Source organism: Leucopleurus acutus, assembly GCF_964270905.1.
Source record: "Leucopleurus acutus genome assembly, chromosome: 20".
Classification (NCBI taxonomy): Eukaryota; Metazoa; Chordata; class Mammalia; order Artiodactyla; family Delphinidae; genus Leucopleurus; species Leucopleurus acutus.
Genome location: NC_139162.1, coordinates 43,542,329 through 43,555,618, shown reverse-complemented (window position 1 = coordinate 43,555,618; position 13,290 = coordinate 43,542,329). Strand labels below are relative to the sequence as shown.

Genomic DNA, 13,290 nt, shown 5'->3' with positions numbered 1-13,290 from the left:
TTTCTGATGAAAGGAAAACTCTGCAGGTTTCTAAGCTGGAGGATAACGTGTTTTAAGCCTCTGTGATACACCAATAACTTTGAGCTGGGACTCGCCTCAATCCTCTGTCTGAGTCCAATCTCTCTATTCATCAATCTAAACAGGAATCCATCCCTCCACTCTTATTGCACCTTTAACATATTTCTGTGGTTTCAGATGCACCATCCTCCCCCTTCACTGCTGAGTCTAGTTCTCCATCTTATTTTTGCTCTCCTTGTGCTTGCAGAAATATTACAAAAATTGTGGACGCTCTCTTCAGAGTTTTATAAACTTTATTTTAATTCTTTTTTTTTTTTTTTTTTGGTCATGCCACGCAGCATGCAAGATCTTAGTTCCCCAGCCAGGGATGGAACCCACGCCCCCTGCAGTGGAAGCACAGAGTCTTAACCACTGGACTGCCAGGGAAATCCCTAATCTTTATTTTCAACCGGCCAGACCAGGTTTTTTCCTGTGCTCATCAGTGTTGAGCTCTAACTGATGGTTGCCAAGCTGGGTTCTGACCTGCGCCATGGAGGGAGAAGACAAGACCCAGACCTCAGGTGGCTCCCAGTTTATTGGGGGAGACAGGTACACACATGGAGACGACTGGATCATTCTTAAAGAGCAGCAGGTCAGATGGATATTGCCCACACCTAGGTCATTATAGCTCTAAGCCCCAGTCCTCCCTCCTAATCCCCTTGGTTCAGAACCTTCCTGCATCTTCTTTGACCTCATTTAGAATTTCTCTCCCATCTCTTTCCCAGTGGCTTCATTCTAGCACCAACAACTAGACCAGTGTGTAGGTGTTGTTTCAAAGCTGGTGGCAAGGTTGTTTTAGGGCTCTCTGCTTCAGCTACCAGCCACCTCACACGGACAATCGGCATTTGATTTCTCTACATTGCTTCGGAAACTCTGGTCTGTTAGTGCTGCTATGCCCAACTGTTTCTTCTTTCGTCCTGGAGCTGTGCTCCTTTGGGAAGGAAAATTCAGTCAGGAAAGGATACAGAGCTGGTGAGAGAGATTTTTTTACAGTCCCCGTCGTGGTTTGGGTCTGAGGATTCCTGATTCCGGGCCAGGAACCCGTGTTCTCCCTCTCCCAGCCTGCTCAATTCATACAAAACCCAGAGTGCCTCCGAAGGTCCAGGGACATCCTTAGTCTGTGGTGTAGTCAGAACTCGGCGCTCCCTCTGTTTGACTCACACCCCTGTCCACATTCGCCACTTCTGCTGTCTCTTTGCCTCTGCGTCCCAGCAGGGAGGAGCCCCGATGCCGCAGTGCCTGCAACCCCTTCCCAAAGGCTCTGCGCACGGCTGAAGAAGAGAAATAGAAAAGCAAGGGGTCCAGACTGGCATTGAGGGAACTCAATACCACGGCTTCTGCCCGCCACGGGGGGCTCACCTTCGTGTGGAACCCCACCAGGTGGGATACGTTATATGGCCCAAAGCACACCAGGAAATTAAGGAGGGTCACCACAGCCAGCCCCACGGCTCGGCGCCGCCTCTGGGCCCCCACGTGGGGCTGGGTGAGCATGACCCACACAAAGCGCCAGTAGCAGAAGATGGTGACCGCCATGGGGATGAGGAAGAGGACGAGGAACAGCTCCAGCCGCACGGGAATCACCACCTCCAGCTGCTCTGCCGTGAAGTTCTCGTAGCACATTATGCTACTCACGTTCGTGAGCCTCTGGCCTGAGTTGAGGTACTGAGTGATGATCACTATGGTGCAATGACCAAAGGACAGGATCCAGGAGATCAGAGCAGCAATCACTCCATACAGAGGCCGGCGGGACAGCTTGTACCGCACGGGGAAAGCCACTCCCAGGTAGCGCTCGATGCTGATGGCCGCCAGGAGCCACACGCTGCAGTAGATGCTACTGTAGAAGCCAAAACCCGTGACAGCACAGACTAGCTCAGGCAGGTACCAGACGAAGTCAGACGCGGCCTCTACCATCCTGAAAGGCAGCAGCAGAAGCAGCAGGAGGTCCGCCAGCGTCAGGCTGAGCAGAAGGATGTGGATGGGCGCGGGGTGCGGCTGGCGGACGCGCCCCACAAAGGCCCGCAGTGCCAGGAGGTTGGCAGGGAGACCAGTGAGGAAGATGATGATGTAGGCTGTGAGGATCAAGGAGCTTTTCAAGCTGGGCATGACTGTTCTGGAAGAGGATAAAAAAGGGCAGGGTCAGGAGGCCCACCTCACAGCCTGCAGACCCTGGTCGCGCTCAGTCTGTGGACATCCTCCCAGGCACTCTCCCTTTCCCAGGCCAGGGCTTTCTGCTCCCACCACTGCACACACCACCTGCCCGAACTGCTCAGAGCAATTGTTGACTTTGCCTGGGGCCGGATATTAAGCAGTAGCTATTATGTTTGCCATTGTGTGTCTCTGGGGGAGGCCAACCCTTGGCTTCCCAAGGGAATTCCCCCTCCGGTTTTCCTAGCCTTTCTCCTTCTCTTGTCACAGATACAGGAAGTTAGTGTTAATCAGTTTCCAGCTTTCCTTAAGGCCTTTCCTCAGCCAGAGACCTGCAGAGAGAAAAGGCAAACCTCACTACAGCAAGGAGGGAGCTGGACAATGTCTCTCAGGAGAGCTCGGGCTGTGAAAACCCAGGCCCCGCGACCCGTGCTCCTTCCTCCTCAGGACCCTGCCACACGCCCAGGAAGCAGGTGCCCAGCCCCCAATCCATCTCCCTACCTCTTTTCCTTCTCCTTTTTGCAGAACACAAATTCTCCTCCACCTTTCCCTCCCCTGTCCAATTCTGGGACTATACTGAAAAGGACTATACTGAAAAGGGGAAGTAGGGAGGGACCTCGGGGAGGAAGGGTAAGCCAGCGCTGTCCTCTGGGGCTTGCCCTTCCAAAGACTTGAGAGGATATTCAGAAAAGCACATGGGCAGTAACTGGCTCAGGAGCTGGGTGTTTCGACCATAAACAGAGGAACTCTTCTTGATGAGGTAACCGTTTCTGTCTGGTTTGTAGCACTCACTACCCCCACACGGTCTGGGCCCTCCGTCCTCTCTCCCGTCTTAGGGCCTGGCCCGCGATTCCTTGCCCCCCCACCGGCTCCCATTTCTGGATGTGATCCTTGCATTCAGTTTCCGACAGACTGCATCCAGCGCCAGCCCCACCCCTGTCCCCCAGCCCCAACCCGTTTCCCTCCAGTTCCGATCCCCGGCATCGCTTCCCAGGGCGCAGGTACTAAGCCAGCTGCCTTGTCTTGCCTTTGTTTCCGGAGAGAGGGCTTCTTGGGATTAGTCCTGAAGGAAAGTCTGAAAGCTTGTGGAAAAGAGGAACAAAGCTTTAGCCGCTGCGACCGCCCATTTCACACAGGAAAAAATTGTAAGGAACCTGGCCGGTAGAAAGCTTTTATACCAGCGCTAGTCACGTGACCAGAGAGGAGAAGATCAGTAATTGAGCGCTGTCTCCTCTCGAACCCAGTGGAAAGGGTTCCAGCGTCTTTGTTCTCCCCACCGCCCCACACCAAGAGATCCCCACTCTGACTTCCAAACTCAGATTTTCCGTCCTTAGTTTCTGAATTTTTTTTTCAATCCCAAACATTTTTTCCCCCCATTTCCCAAGTCAGATGATCTCATCTTCTTCTCTTTTCTAGGTGATTTCTTCTGTAATTCTACTCAATCTCAGAAAAGAGGTTTTATGCTTCCTTTTATTCTTCAATTTTCCTCTTTCTGTATAGTTTCCTGCCCTCTGCCCCCAACAGATGTCTTTTGCCCTCCCGGTCGAAACAGATTGCTTTCTCCTAGCCTATGTCTTGTTGGGGTGGAAATAGCGTGGGATTCAGAGTCATGCAGATGTGGGCTCAAATCAAATCCCTCCCTTGTGACCTTGAGGCAATTTTCTGAACTTTAGTTTCCTTTAGTTTCTTTCTCAGTCAAGTGAGGATGGGAATACTTACATCCCAAGACTTCTGTGAGGAGTCCCTGAGATAGCGTGTAGAAAGCATACAAGCCAGTGCTTCACACGTAACGGATGCAAAAGTAGAAGTGGTCCCTCCACCCAAGCCTGCTGGACAGCTTCATAGAGAGCGAGCCACCTGGTAGAAGGGGCTTAGGGCACAGGAATGCCGTCTAGCTTCGGAAAGAGGCAGGGATTCGGGAGAGCTGGGCCCAACCTCCTAGCCACCCTTGTTCTTTTCTCGCTATTTCTCCCTCTCTGACTTTTGAAACACACATCTGAGGAAACAAAGATACATTCTAGTGGAGGGAGATAAGTAATAACAAGCAAATAGGAACAGAGGAGTGATTGCACAGTGACAGACATTATGAAGGAAATGAAGCAGAGTGATGACAGGGAGAGTGGCCGTGGTGTGCCGGGGGTCAGAGAGGTACTGCTGAGCTGAACTGACATCTGAGAGGTTGAGCTGAATTTGGTGAACGGACTGTGTCAGGTCCCGGAAGATGAGTGGCCTGGGTGGAGGAAACAACGAGTGCCAGGCAGGAAGCACCTTTGCACGTGGGGGGAACAGAAATGCCAGTGTGATTGGAGCGTGGTGGGCCAGGGCGAGACCACGCAGGACCTTCCTGATGACAGAAAGGAGCTGGGGTTCCATTCATAAGCTGCGTGAAGTCACTTACGGGCCGTAAGAGGAGAGGGACGGCTTGAGAGTTGAGAAGCTCACGCCAGCTCTGCGTGAAGAATGGTCTTCAGGGGAATGAAGTTGGAAGCAGAGCGATCAAATAGACATTCACTGCAGTCATCTAGGGACGGTTGATGACGGCATGGATTCAGGAGAATGTAGCAGTGGAAATAGAGAGGATCCGTTGCGATTTGGGGCACATAACTTTAAATAAATAACAGTAAATGAAGAACTTCAGAATGCCAGAGAGAATGGAACTCTCCTGGGGAATTAGAGGGAAGATGATTCTAGACCAGTGCATCCAAATGACTTTAGATTTTGTTGCTCCCTTATGCCAGTGCAGTTCAGCCTACTTGCATGTGCGTATTAGGCTTTTTGAGCCCCTGGAGTGGCCTTATGATAGTACGAAGGTGACAGTTTATGCCCTGCCCCACTTGCATTCTCTTGTTTTAGCCACCACTTGTCCAGGCTTTCTCTGTCATCCCAATAGTGGTGTCCTCCACCTCCGCAGCCATCTCCAGTGCAGCTGCAGTACTGAAGAAGAGAAATAAGGAACAGGTCAGTACTAGCATCTTAGGAGTACCCTTCAGACCCTGTCTCTGTTGGCCTCTGTAGTGGGCATCATGGGTTTTTGCCATGCACTGCTGGTAACCATACCCCAACCTTCCTCTGCAGAGACCCCTCCCTCCTTCACTCTCTGTCCACCTGCTTACCGTTATCAGACTGGACTCTTGGCCAATAATAGTATACCAGCTGTGGTGGTGGAATAATGGTCCCTCCAAGACATAACCACATCCTAATCCCCAGAACCTGTGAATGTTACATTACATGGCAAAAAATTTTAAAAAAAGAATTTTACAGGTGTGATTAGGAGAATTATGATAGGGCTTCCCTGGTGTCGCAGTGGTTGAGGGTCCGCCTGCCGATGCAGGGGACACGGGTTCGTGCCCCAGTCCGGGAAGATCCCACATGCCGCGGAGCGGCTGGGCCCGTGAGCCATGGCCGCTGAGCCTGCGCATCCGGAGCCTGCGCTCCGCAACCGGAGAGGCCACAACAGTGAGAGGTCCGCGTACCGCAAAAAACAAACAAACAAAAAAGAGTATTACGATAGAGAGATTATCCTAGATTACCTGGCCTTAAACATCACAAACGTTCTTATAAGAAGGAGGCACAAGGAGATTTCAGACAGAAGAGGAGAAGGCAGTGTGATCACAGAGGTAGAGATTGGAGCAATGTGGCCATAAGCCAAGGAATGTCAGCAGCCCCCGGGAGCTGGAGGGGGCAGAGTATGTGTTTTCCTCAGCCCAGTGATACTCATTTTGGACTTTTATCCTCCAGAACTGTGAGAGAATGCATTTCTGTTAAGCCACCCAGTTTGTGACAATCTGTTACAGCAAACATAGGAGACCAGCCAACATTTATTGCCCATTCAAATGATACTATGTACCAGGCACTGCACTAAGAGTTTTGCAAAGATGAACTCATTTAATCTTTCAACGCTTCTGTGAGGTTGGCATACTCATCCCCATTTTACAGATGAGAAAACTGAGATAGAAAGAGGTTAAGTAATTTGCCTGAAGTCACACAGCTGATAAATAGAAGAGCTGAATTCTAAACTTGGGACCCAGGCAGTCTGGCCCTGGGGTCCACAGTGGTCACCACTGCGCTGTACTCCGCACTGTACTGGGAGGGTCCAGGTTAGAACCAATTTCCCTGGCATCCCCCAGGAGTCCTGTAAATCCCACACAGGAGGACCCAAGGGCACAGGCAAGGGTGTAAGGTCATGTCATCTGCGTCCCACAAGGAATGTCTGCACGGTCTCCAGCCTTCCTGCTGGTGGCCCTCGCTCTTTCCCTGAAACCATGAAGGAATGACCTTCATCCCTAGTTTCCTAGGATCCACAGGCATCTCTCAGCCTTTCAGATGTTCTCGTTCCTGCTGTAACCTCAGATCCCAGATGCTGTGATCTTACATTGGTCCCTCCCTGTCTCTAAATATTTTGGATACACAGGGAATAGAGGGGAGACACCGTTTACTGTTGCTCTCTACTAAGTTTGCTGTGTCATTTAGCATTTATGAGCAAGAATGTTTATAAGGTCCTGGATATAAATTGTGAAATAGAAATAAGAACTTGGGAGAAGGCTGCCCCTTTATTCCTGGCATCTTGAAGAGGTTGTTTGACCTTTGCTTTCCTGCCTGATCCCTCTTCTCCACTGCTGTCCCTGCAGAGCTGACCTTCAGAGCAAGAATTGGATTAAAAAGTCCCCCACTTCCCGTCCCCTTGGCTACCCACAGCTTCCAGCCCAGACCACTGGGTAGCTTTCATGGGCTCACGCTACCCTTGGAAAAGAGCAGAAGGCCTCCGGCTGTCACTTTGGATTGCCTTTCAGTGTTGACCCTGAGTCAAAAAGGAGAGGCGGGAGAGTCTTTGGAAGTAGAAGTGGGACAGATTCTCTTAGTAAAGCTGGAAGTGCTTGCAGTCAGGTGCTGGCTGATCCTGCAAAAATTGAGCCAACTCAGGGCAAAACCAAATGCTCTGTGTTCCTCTTCTCAGCCCAACCTTCCTTCTGCTTTCCTCCCTTAACCTGCTTCTGTCACATATGCAAGTCATCTTCCCCTAGTAGTTGTGGCATCACTGGAGTTTACCAGGGTAACTGCAGTTTGCAGTATCTTAGGAAACTTAGGTTAGACTGCTGATTCTCAAGAAGGGTGGGGAGAGTAGCAGGAACCCTTGGGGGCAGGCAGGGGAAATGATAGGACATGTGGCATTTCCCAGGAGAGGGGAAAGCCCTGGTTTTCTTAATGCAGTCTATAGAAAGTACAGTTTGTGTTGATCAGAAGTGGGAGTTGGTTGAAAATAGATTGAGAAACAGTGAAGTAGTTGATATAATACTTTACTACTGGCTCTCAGAAAAGTTTAGATGAACCAAGATCCTCTGCCAGCTCCTTCCATCGTTAGAAGAATTCAGGTCCCATAGTGAGCAGTGAATACTTATCAAGAGAAGGGAGGATGGGACCATGCAAATGAAGTCGTCTTAGTTTAGCAGGTGTCTTCAGGTCCTCCTTTTTTTTTTGCCTTGGGCCCTTGTGGTACCACGGCCCGAAGCCACAGTGAATTAGCACCTGAGAGTCCCCTTCTGTCTCAAGAAGTCTTTGCCACCGTGCATAAAGCTAAAAAGCTTGTATCTTAGTTGGGGACTGTCAAATGTGCCCAGAATGCCAAATAACAGAGACTTAAACACATAGAGCTTTCTTTTTCTCATGTCACACGAAGGAAATAGGGAATCCAAGGCTGGGGCAGCTGCCCAGGAGCAGCCCTCAAAAACACACGCTCCTTCTAGCTTTTCTGTTCCGCCATCCCTAGATTTTGGCTTTCTGCTTCGTAATCTTAATAAGCATCTATATTCTGAGCAGGAAAACAAGGCGGGGGATGGGACAGAGAGCAAAAGACACATGAGAGCCAGATCTATCCCTTTTAAAACTTTTTTTAAATAGACCTTATTTTGTACAGTAGTTTTAGGTTCACAGCGAAATTGAGCAGAAGGTACAGAGATAAACCACACCCCCCACACACGCATAGTTTCCCCCATTGTTGACATTCCCCACCAGAGTGGTACATCTGTTACAGTTAATGAACCCGCACATCATTATCACCCAATCTACCCCTTTTTGAATCAGGAAAATTGTAGCTTTTCTAGAAGCCCTACCCAGCCAGTTTCTGCCTAGTTCTCATTGGCTAGCACTGTATCTCATGACAACTCCTGGCTACAAGGGCCTCTGGGAAGATGATTATTAACTGAGCACTTTCCCAATCTGACAAAATTGGGTTAGGAAGAAGGAGAGAGTACCAAAATTATATAAATCTGGAATAGCAAATATGGAGAGGAAGAATACTTCTAAGACTATAATATCTATCATGGCCATAAAAAGGTGTAGAATTTTAGGGAGGGTTTTTAGAAATTGTTTTGATTGAAGGGTAACGTATACACAATAAGGAGTACCAATCTTGCGGGGTAAGCTGATGACTTTTAACATATATATACATTTGTGTGACCACTTGACTGGATGAAGATAGAGACCATTTTCAGCACCTTTATAAGTCCCCTCATGCCCACCTCAGTTAGCAACCCTCCCACCCCCGAGATACCCACTCTTCCAGCTTCTACCACTTAGAGACGGATATTAACCATCATAAATGTTGGAAGGAAAACAGATGATGGATGGAGAAGAACAAAAGGGAAGAATAAGGCCAAATAAATGGCTGCTTTTGTGATATTGCTGCTCTCCTTTGCCTCCTAAATTATTCTAATTCCATTTTGAAAATGGAATTTTAAATGTCATCAGAAAAAGTCATCAAAAACTGAAGACCGAAATTTTAGTTTTCTGGAAAGTTGATATATGCTGAAACTTCAATCAGTTCGGACTGGATTCCATTGCAGATAATGTAACAACCCTAGGTAATTAATAGTGGTGTAAATAAGATAGAATTATATTTCTCTGTCACATAAAAGCAGCCTGAAGGTATGTAGTCGAGGACTGTGCTTGGCAGCCCCAGGAATACTTCGGAGCTCTCTAGGCCTTTGCTCTTCCAGTCCTAGGTGGCCTTCGTCCTCGTGGTCAAATATGCAACCTGGAACTCCAGCCATCACGTCTATGTTCCTGGCAACAGAATAGAGGAAGGGAAGAAGCGTTCACTCCTTCTCAATTTAACAGACGTCTTAGAAGTTCCACATAACACTTCTGCTAATAACTCACTGACAGGAACTTAAGTCACAGGACCACACCACCTGCAAAGAGGTCTGGGAAAGTGGTCTTTTAGCTGGGTGCAATGTGCTGTTAAAACTCGGACTTTTTAATAAGCGGAAAAACTGGTAGTCTCTTCCAAATTGCACTTCTGCAACTTTTGCAGGTGAGCCTCCTCTTCCCGCAATTCTGCCACCTTTGCATTGCATCCCCGGGGGCCTGTTGTGTGCCCAAGGAAGGACCCATCTCAACCTATACCATCAGATCTGGGCTTCTCAGGGAAAACAACCTCAGCAGATGGGAAAGAATGTCCTACACAGAGCATTGCAACCAGCCACACTATTGTCAGGTTCTACGGCCCCTGGAGTCCCTCCTAGGATTGGATGAATATGATTCAAACCATGTTCTGATAGCAGCAGTCAGTTTTGTCTTAGGGACACAAGGTTAGATGTAAATAGTCTGTTAGCACACCAGCCAGCTGTCACTGGGCAAAATTTAGATGACTTTTATTTGTATATTTTTTGACACAGGTGTCATCTGTTTCTCGGTCAAATAACCTAAGCACAGCACTGTAGGATGCTCCACTGAAGCAGCAGCCATCCCACCTGGTTGGTGGAGGGACAGCCCCAGTTGTCCAGGAAAGCCACGCTGCTGTATCCTCAGTGCCCAGTCCAGCTGAGAACCGTGGGCCACAGAGCGTGCTGCTGTGGAAGCAGAGGTGAGACTAGGTAAACGCGAATGCGGACGCGTCTGGACTGGGCCGTTGAAGGGGTGGAGGTGGCAGGTCCTGGCAGCATTTGGCTAAGGACGTGGATGAGGCTGCCAGGCCGGTCATAGATGCAGAGAATTGTGGAATCAAGTGAGGCTCTCTGACAATGTTCTGCTTGAGTTGAGAAAACCTAGGATAAAGTACCTCCCTGATACTATGTGCCTTTTCGCCACCCTTGACTGACTGAGCTTCTACCATTTGCTTCTTTGAAACATCTGTCAGTGCTTCCTTTCCCTCTCCCTCATACAAGGGTTAGTGACGTCCTCGATGCAGTAAAGAGTCTACTTGTCAGAAATCCCATCCTGTGTCTCAGGGAGGGGCTGACTACTCAATTGCCCTGATTCCTCTCCTTGTTCTGGGAGAGACAGCAGTGAGTAGTGGCTTGAAGTGAAACCTGAGTTCCCTGCCCAGGAATTGGACCTGGGTAGCCTGGATGAAAACCAGGAATCCTAGCCGCTAGAGCACCCGGGACGAGAGGCTAGAAGCAAGGTTCCCCTGGCTCTTGCCCCGTTTGAAAAATGAATTTCTCAAAGAGACAAAGACTGTAAAATTCGGTACCAAGTTTATTATTGAAGACACAGCACAACAAGTGGGAGAGCACACAGAGAAACAGTTTATTTAAGACGGAAGCAAGGCACAAATACACACCTGGAGAGAAAGAGTATGGGCGTCCTCCCCAATGAGGAGGAGCGCAGTAAAGAGGCGGTCAAATCATTTACATAGCGGCAGTTCTTCCGCGTCATTGTTTCCCTTTGGCCAATTATCTCGTTTCTTTTCCACACCTGACTTGCCCTAGGACCCTCCCAATACGCGTGCGCATCTTTTTGCCAAGATAGAGTCCAGCACAGAGGCCTGTGGGAGGTTTGACAGCACTTATTATGGGGTGGTGCGCCCTCCCTTTTTTTTTTTTTTTTTTTTTTTTTTTTTGCGGTACGCGGGCCTCTCGCTGTTGTGTCCTCTCCCGTTGCGGAGCACAGGCTCCGGACGCGCAGGCTCAGCGGTCATGGCTCACGGGCCCAGCCGCTCCGCGGCACGTGGGATCTTCTGGGACCGGGGCACGAACCCGTGTCCCCTGCATCGGCAGGCGGACTCTCAACCACTGCACCACCAGGGAAGCCCCAGAGTAATCATTTTAGACCATAACCTGAGCACGTCGGTCCCATCCCTGGCTTAAAATTTACCAGTATCTTCTCACTACTCAAATCAAATAAATACTGAAATCCTTATTATGAAGAAATATTTAGGGTGCTTTGGGCGGCAAGAGATAGAGTAACAGAATCAACTCAAAACGATTCAAACAACAAGAGCATTTATGATCTTCCATAAAAGTCCAGAGGTAAGAAATGTTCAGATTTGGTTAATTTGGTGGTTCAGTAATATCATCAAGGATGTAGCATCCTTCCAGCTTTTCTGGCATCCTTCTCATTGGCTTTTCTCTTGGGGCTGGTGCCCCAGAGATGAAAATGTCTGCAGGAACTCCAGGTATCACACAGCAGTGCCCAAAGCCAGAAGACAGAATGTCCCTTCTCTTGGTCCTTTATAAAGTCCAGGAAAGGTTTCTGAAAGCCTCTTCACCCACTCCTGCCTCTCCACTAGCAGACTCCATTCACATCCCACTGGCCAGAATTGTGTCACCTGCCACCCCTAAAACCAATCAAGGTAAGGAGAATGGTGTTTCCATTGGTTATACTAATGGAGACTCATCTCCTGGATGTGAGGTAGGGCCCGACATTCCCTGAATCTCAATGTTGACTCCTACCTCAATGAAATTGTTTCATTAGCAAGAAAGAAGGGACATTAGGGGAATGTCACACTTTTGTAGTCAACTGCCAATGTCTGTCTGCTTCCAGGACCCATCAGGCCCTGGGAGTCTTCCAGCCTCATTCTGGTGCACTCTCCCACCGCCTTTCTGTGGTCCAGGAGCTTTCCTTACCTCAGCCACCCCACACACTGAGGTGCCATGACCCCTGATATTGGCATGGAGGGAAGTCCCCCAAGCTTGTGGGATCATTACCACTGAGGAAATCTGTCCTTTGAAGGTTGGTAGATCTTTGTAAAACCATTTAGGCCCTTTTTTTTTTTTTTTTTTTTTGTGGTACGCGGGCCTCTCACTGTTGTGGCCTCTCCCGTTGTGGAGCACAGGCTCCGGACGCGCAGGCTCAGCAGCCATGGCTCACGGGCCCAGCCGCTCCGCGGCATGTGGGATCTTCCCGGACCAGGGCTCGAACCCGTGTCCCCTGCATTGGCAGGCAGATTCTTAACCACTGTGCCACAAGGGAAGCCCCGCCCTCCCTTTTTGACCCCCGAGGAGCCTTCCTGTGCATGTGCAGCTGGGGAGGTTTCCCTGACCTCAGGAGTGATAGATGTGGCCGTCTTATCTCTTCACTCAGCAGGGCTCAGCTCCTGCCACTAACTTTGCCCTTGGAGCGTCCAGGGAAAGCAAAGCTCCAATTTACCCTGCTCGACAGGCTCCAGCTGTTCTGTCCAGGGGCCCATCTGCCTCCTACCTCATCCTGACACCTCAGACTTGCCGCTTCTACCTTTCCCGGACAAGAAGTGTTCCTACAAGGATTTGGAAGTTTCAGAAGTGCCCTCCTGCCACATGAAGGTAAGGTGATGACAAACATGACTGTCTGCAAGCCGTACCAGTGTCAGATTCTGGCTAACTCTCCCAGATGCCTCTTGGGCTCTCTCTAGAAGGGTGAACTTGGTTTGAGGGAAAAGAGGAGTTGGATGGCCCTTTTCTCAGTAAGATTGTTCCAAGTAGCGTTCTTTGGCAGTCTAGGATCACAGCCTGTGCAGACGGAGTGTCTCTTGTCCTGAGGTCCCAGCCGGGATCTCAAGGCTGGCCCTGCCGGCTGGGAGTGTTTTAGGCGCTGCACGTGCCTGCAGCATGTAGCTGAAGGCTGGGGTCAGCCCTGCTTGGACCACAGAACGTGAGAGTGGGAAAAGGCAAGTTCCCAAAGCACCAGAGGAAGGAGTTCTATGTCAGGACGTGTTACGCTCAGGTCCTGTGCGACCCCCAGTCTGCACTGTGATGTCCCCCCTTCTCGCTCTCTCTAGAATGTGTAACGGAATACTCCTAACTGGCAATGACATCGTAACAGCTCACCTTGTATCTGCTCATTTCTTTGTTTACTTAAACTCACAAACCCTGGTCCTTTCAATTATACCAG

At 49.6% G+C, this 13,290-nt stretch overlaps 1 protein-coding gene and 1 long non-coding RNA gene across 2 annotated transcripts; one reads left to right on the top strand and one right to left on the bottom strand.

Annotated features, from left to right (window-relative positions):
• Positions 1-223: 223 nt before the first annotated feature.
• On the bottom strand, positions 224-3,327 carry FFAR2 (free fatty acid receptor 2). The gene is made up of 2 exons (XM_082862831.1): positions 3,230-3,327; positions 224-2,167 (listed from the first exon to the last, which is right to left on the bottom strand). The coding sequence occupies exon 2, from the start codon at positions 2,158-2,160 to the stop codon at positions 1,171-1,173; it is 990 nt and encodes a 329-aa protein (XP_082718957.1). The 5' UTR covers positions 2,161-2,167; positions 3,230-3,327; the 3' UTR covers positions 224-1,170.
• On the top strand, positions 2,887-12,706 carry LOC309976964. Its single transcript, XR_014327018.1, has 3 exons — positions 2,887-2,962; positions 5,056-5,160; positions 12,508-12,706. It is a non-coding gene; the product is annotated as an uncharacterized lncRNA (long non-coding RNA).
• Positions 12,707-13,290: the final 584 nt, after the last annotated feature.

Excerpts from the sequence above, each read along its gene's own strand:
- FFAR2 (XM_082862831.1), bottom strand. The coding sequence starts at position 2,160 with ATGCCCAGCTTGAAAAGCTCCTTGATCCTCACAGCCTACATCATCATC.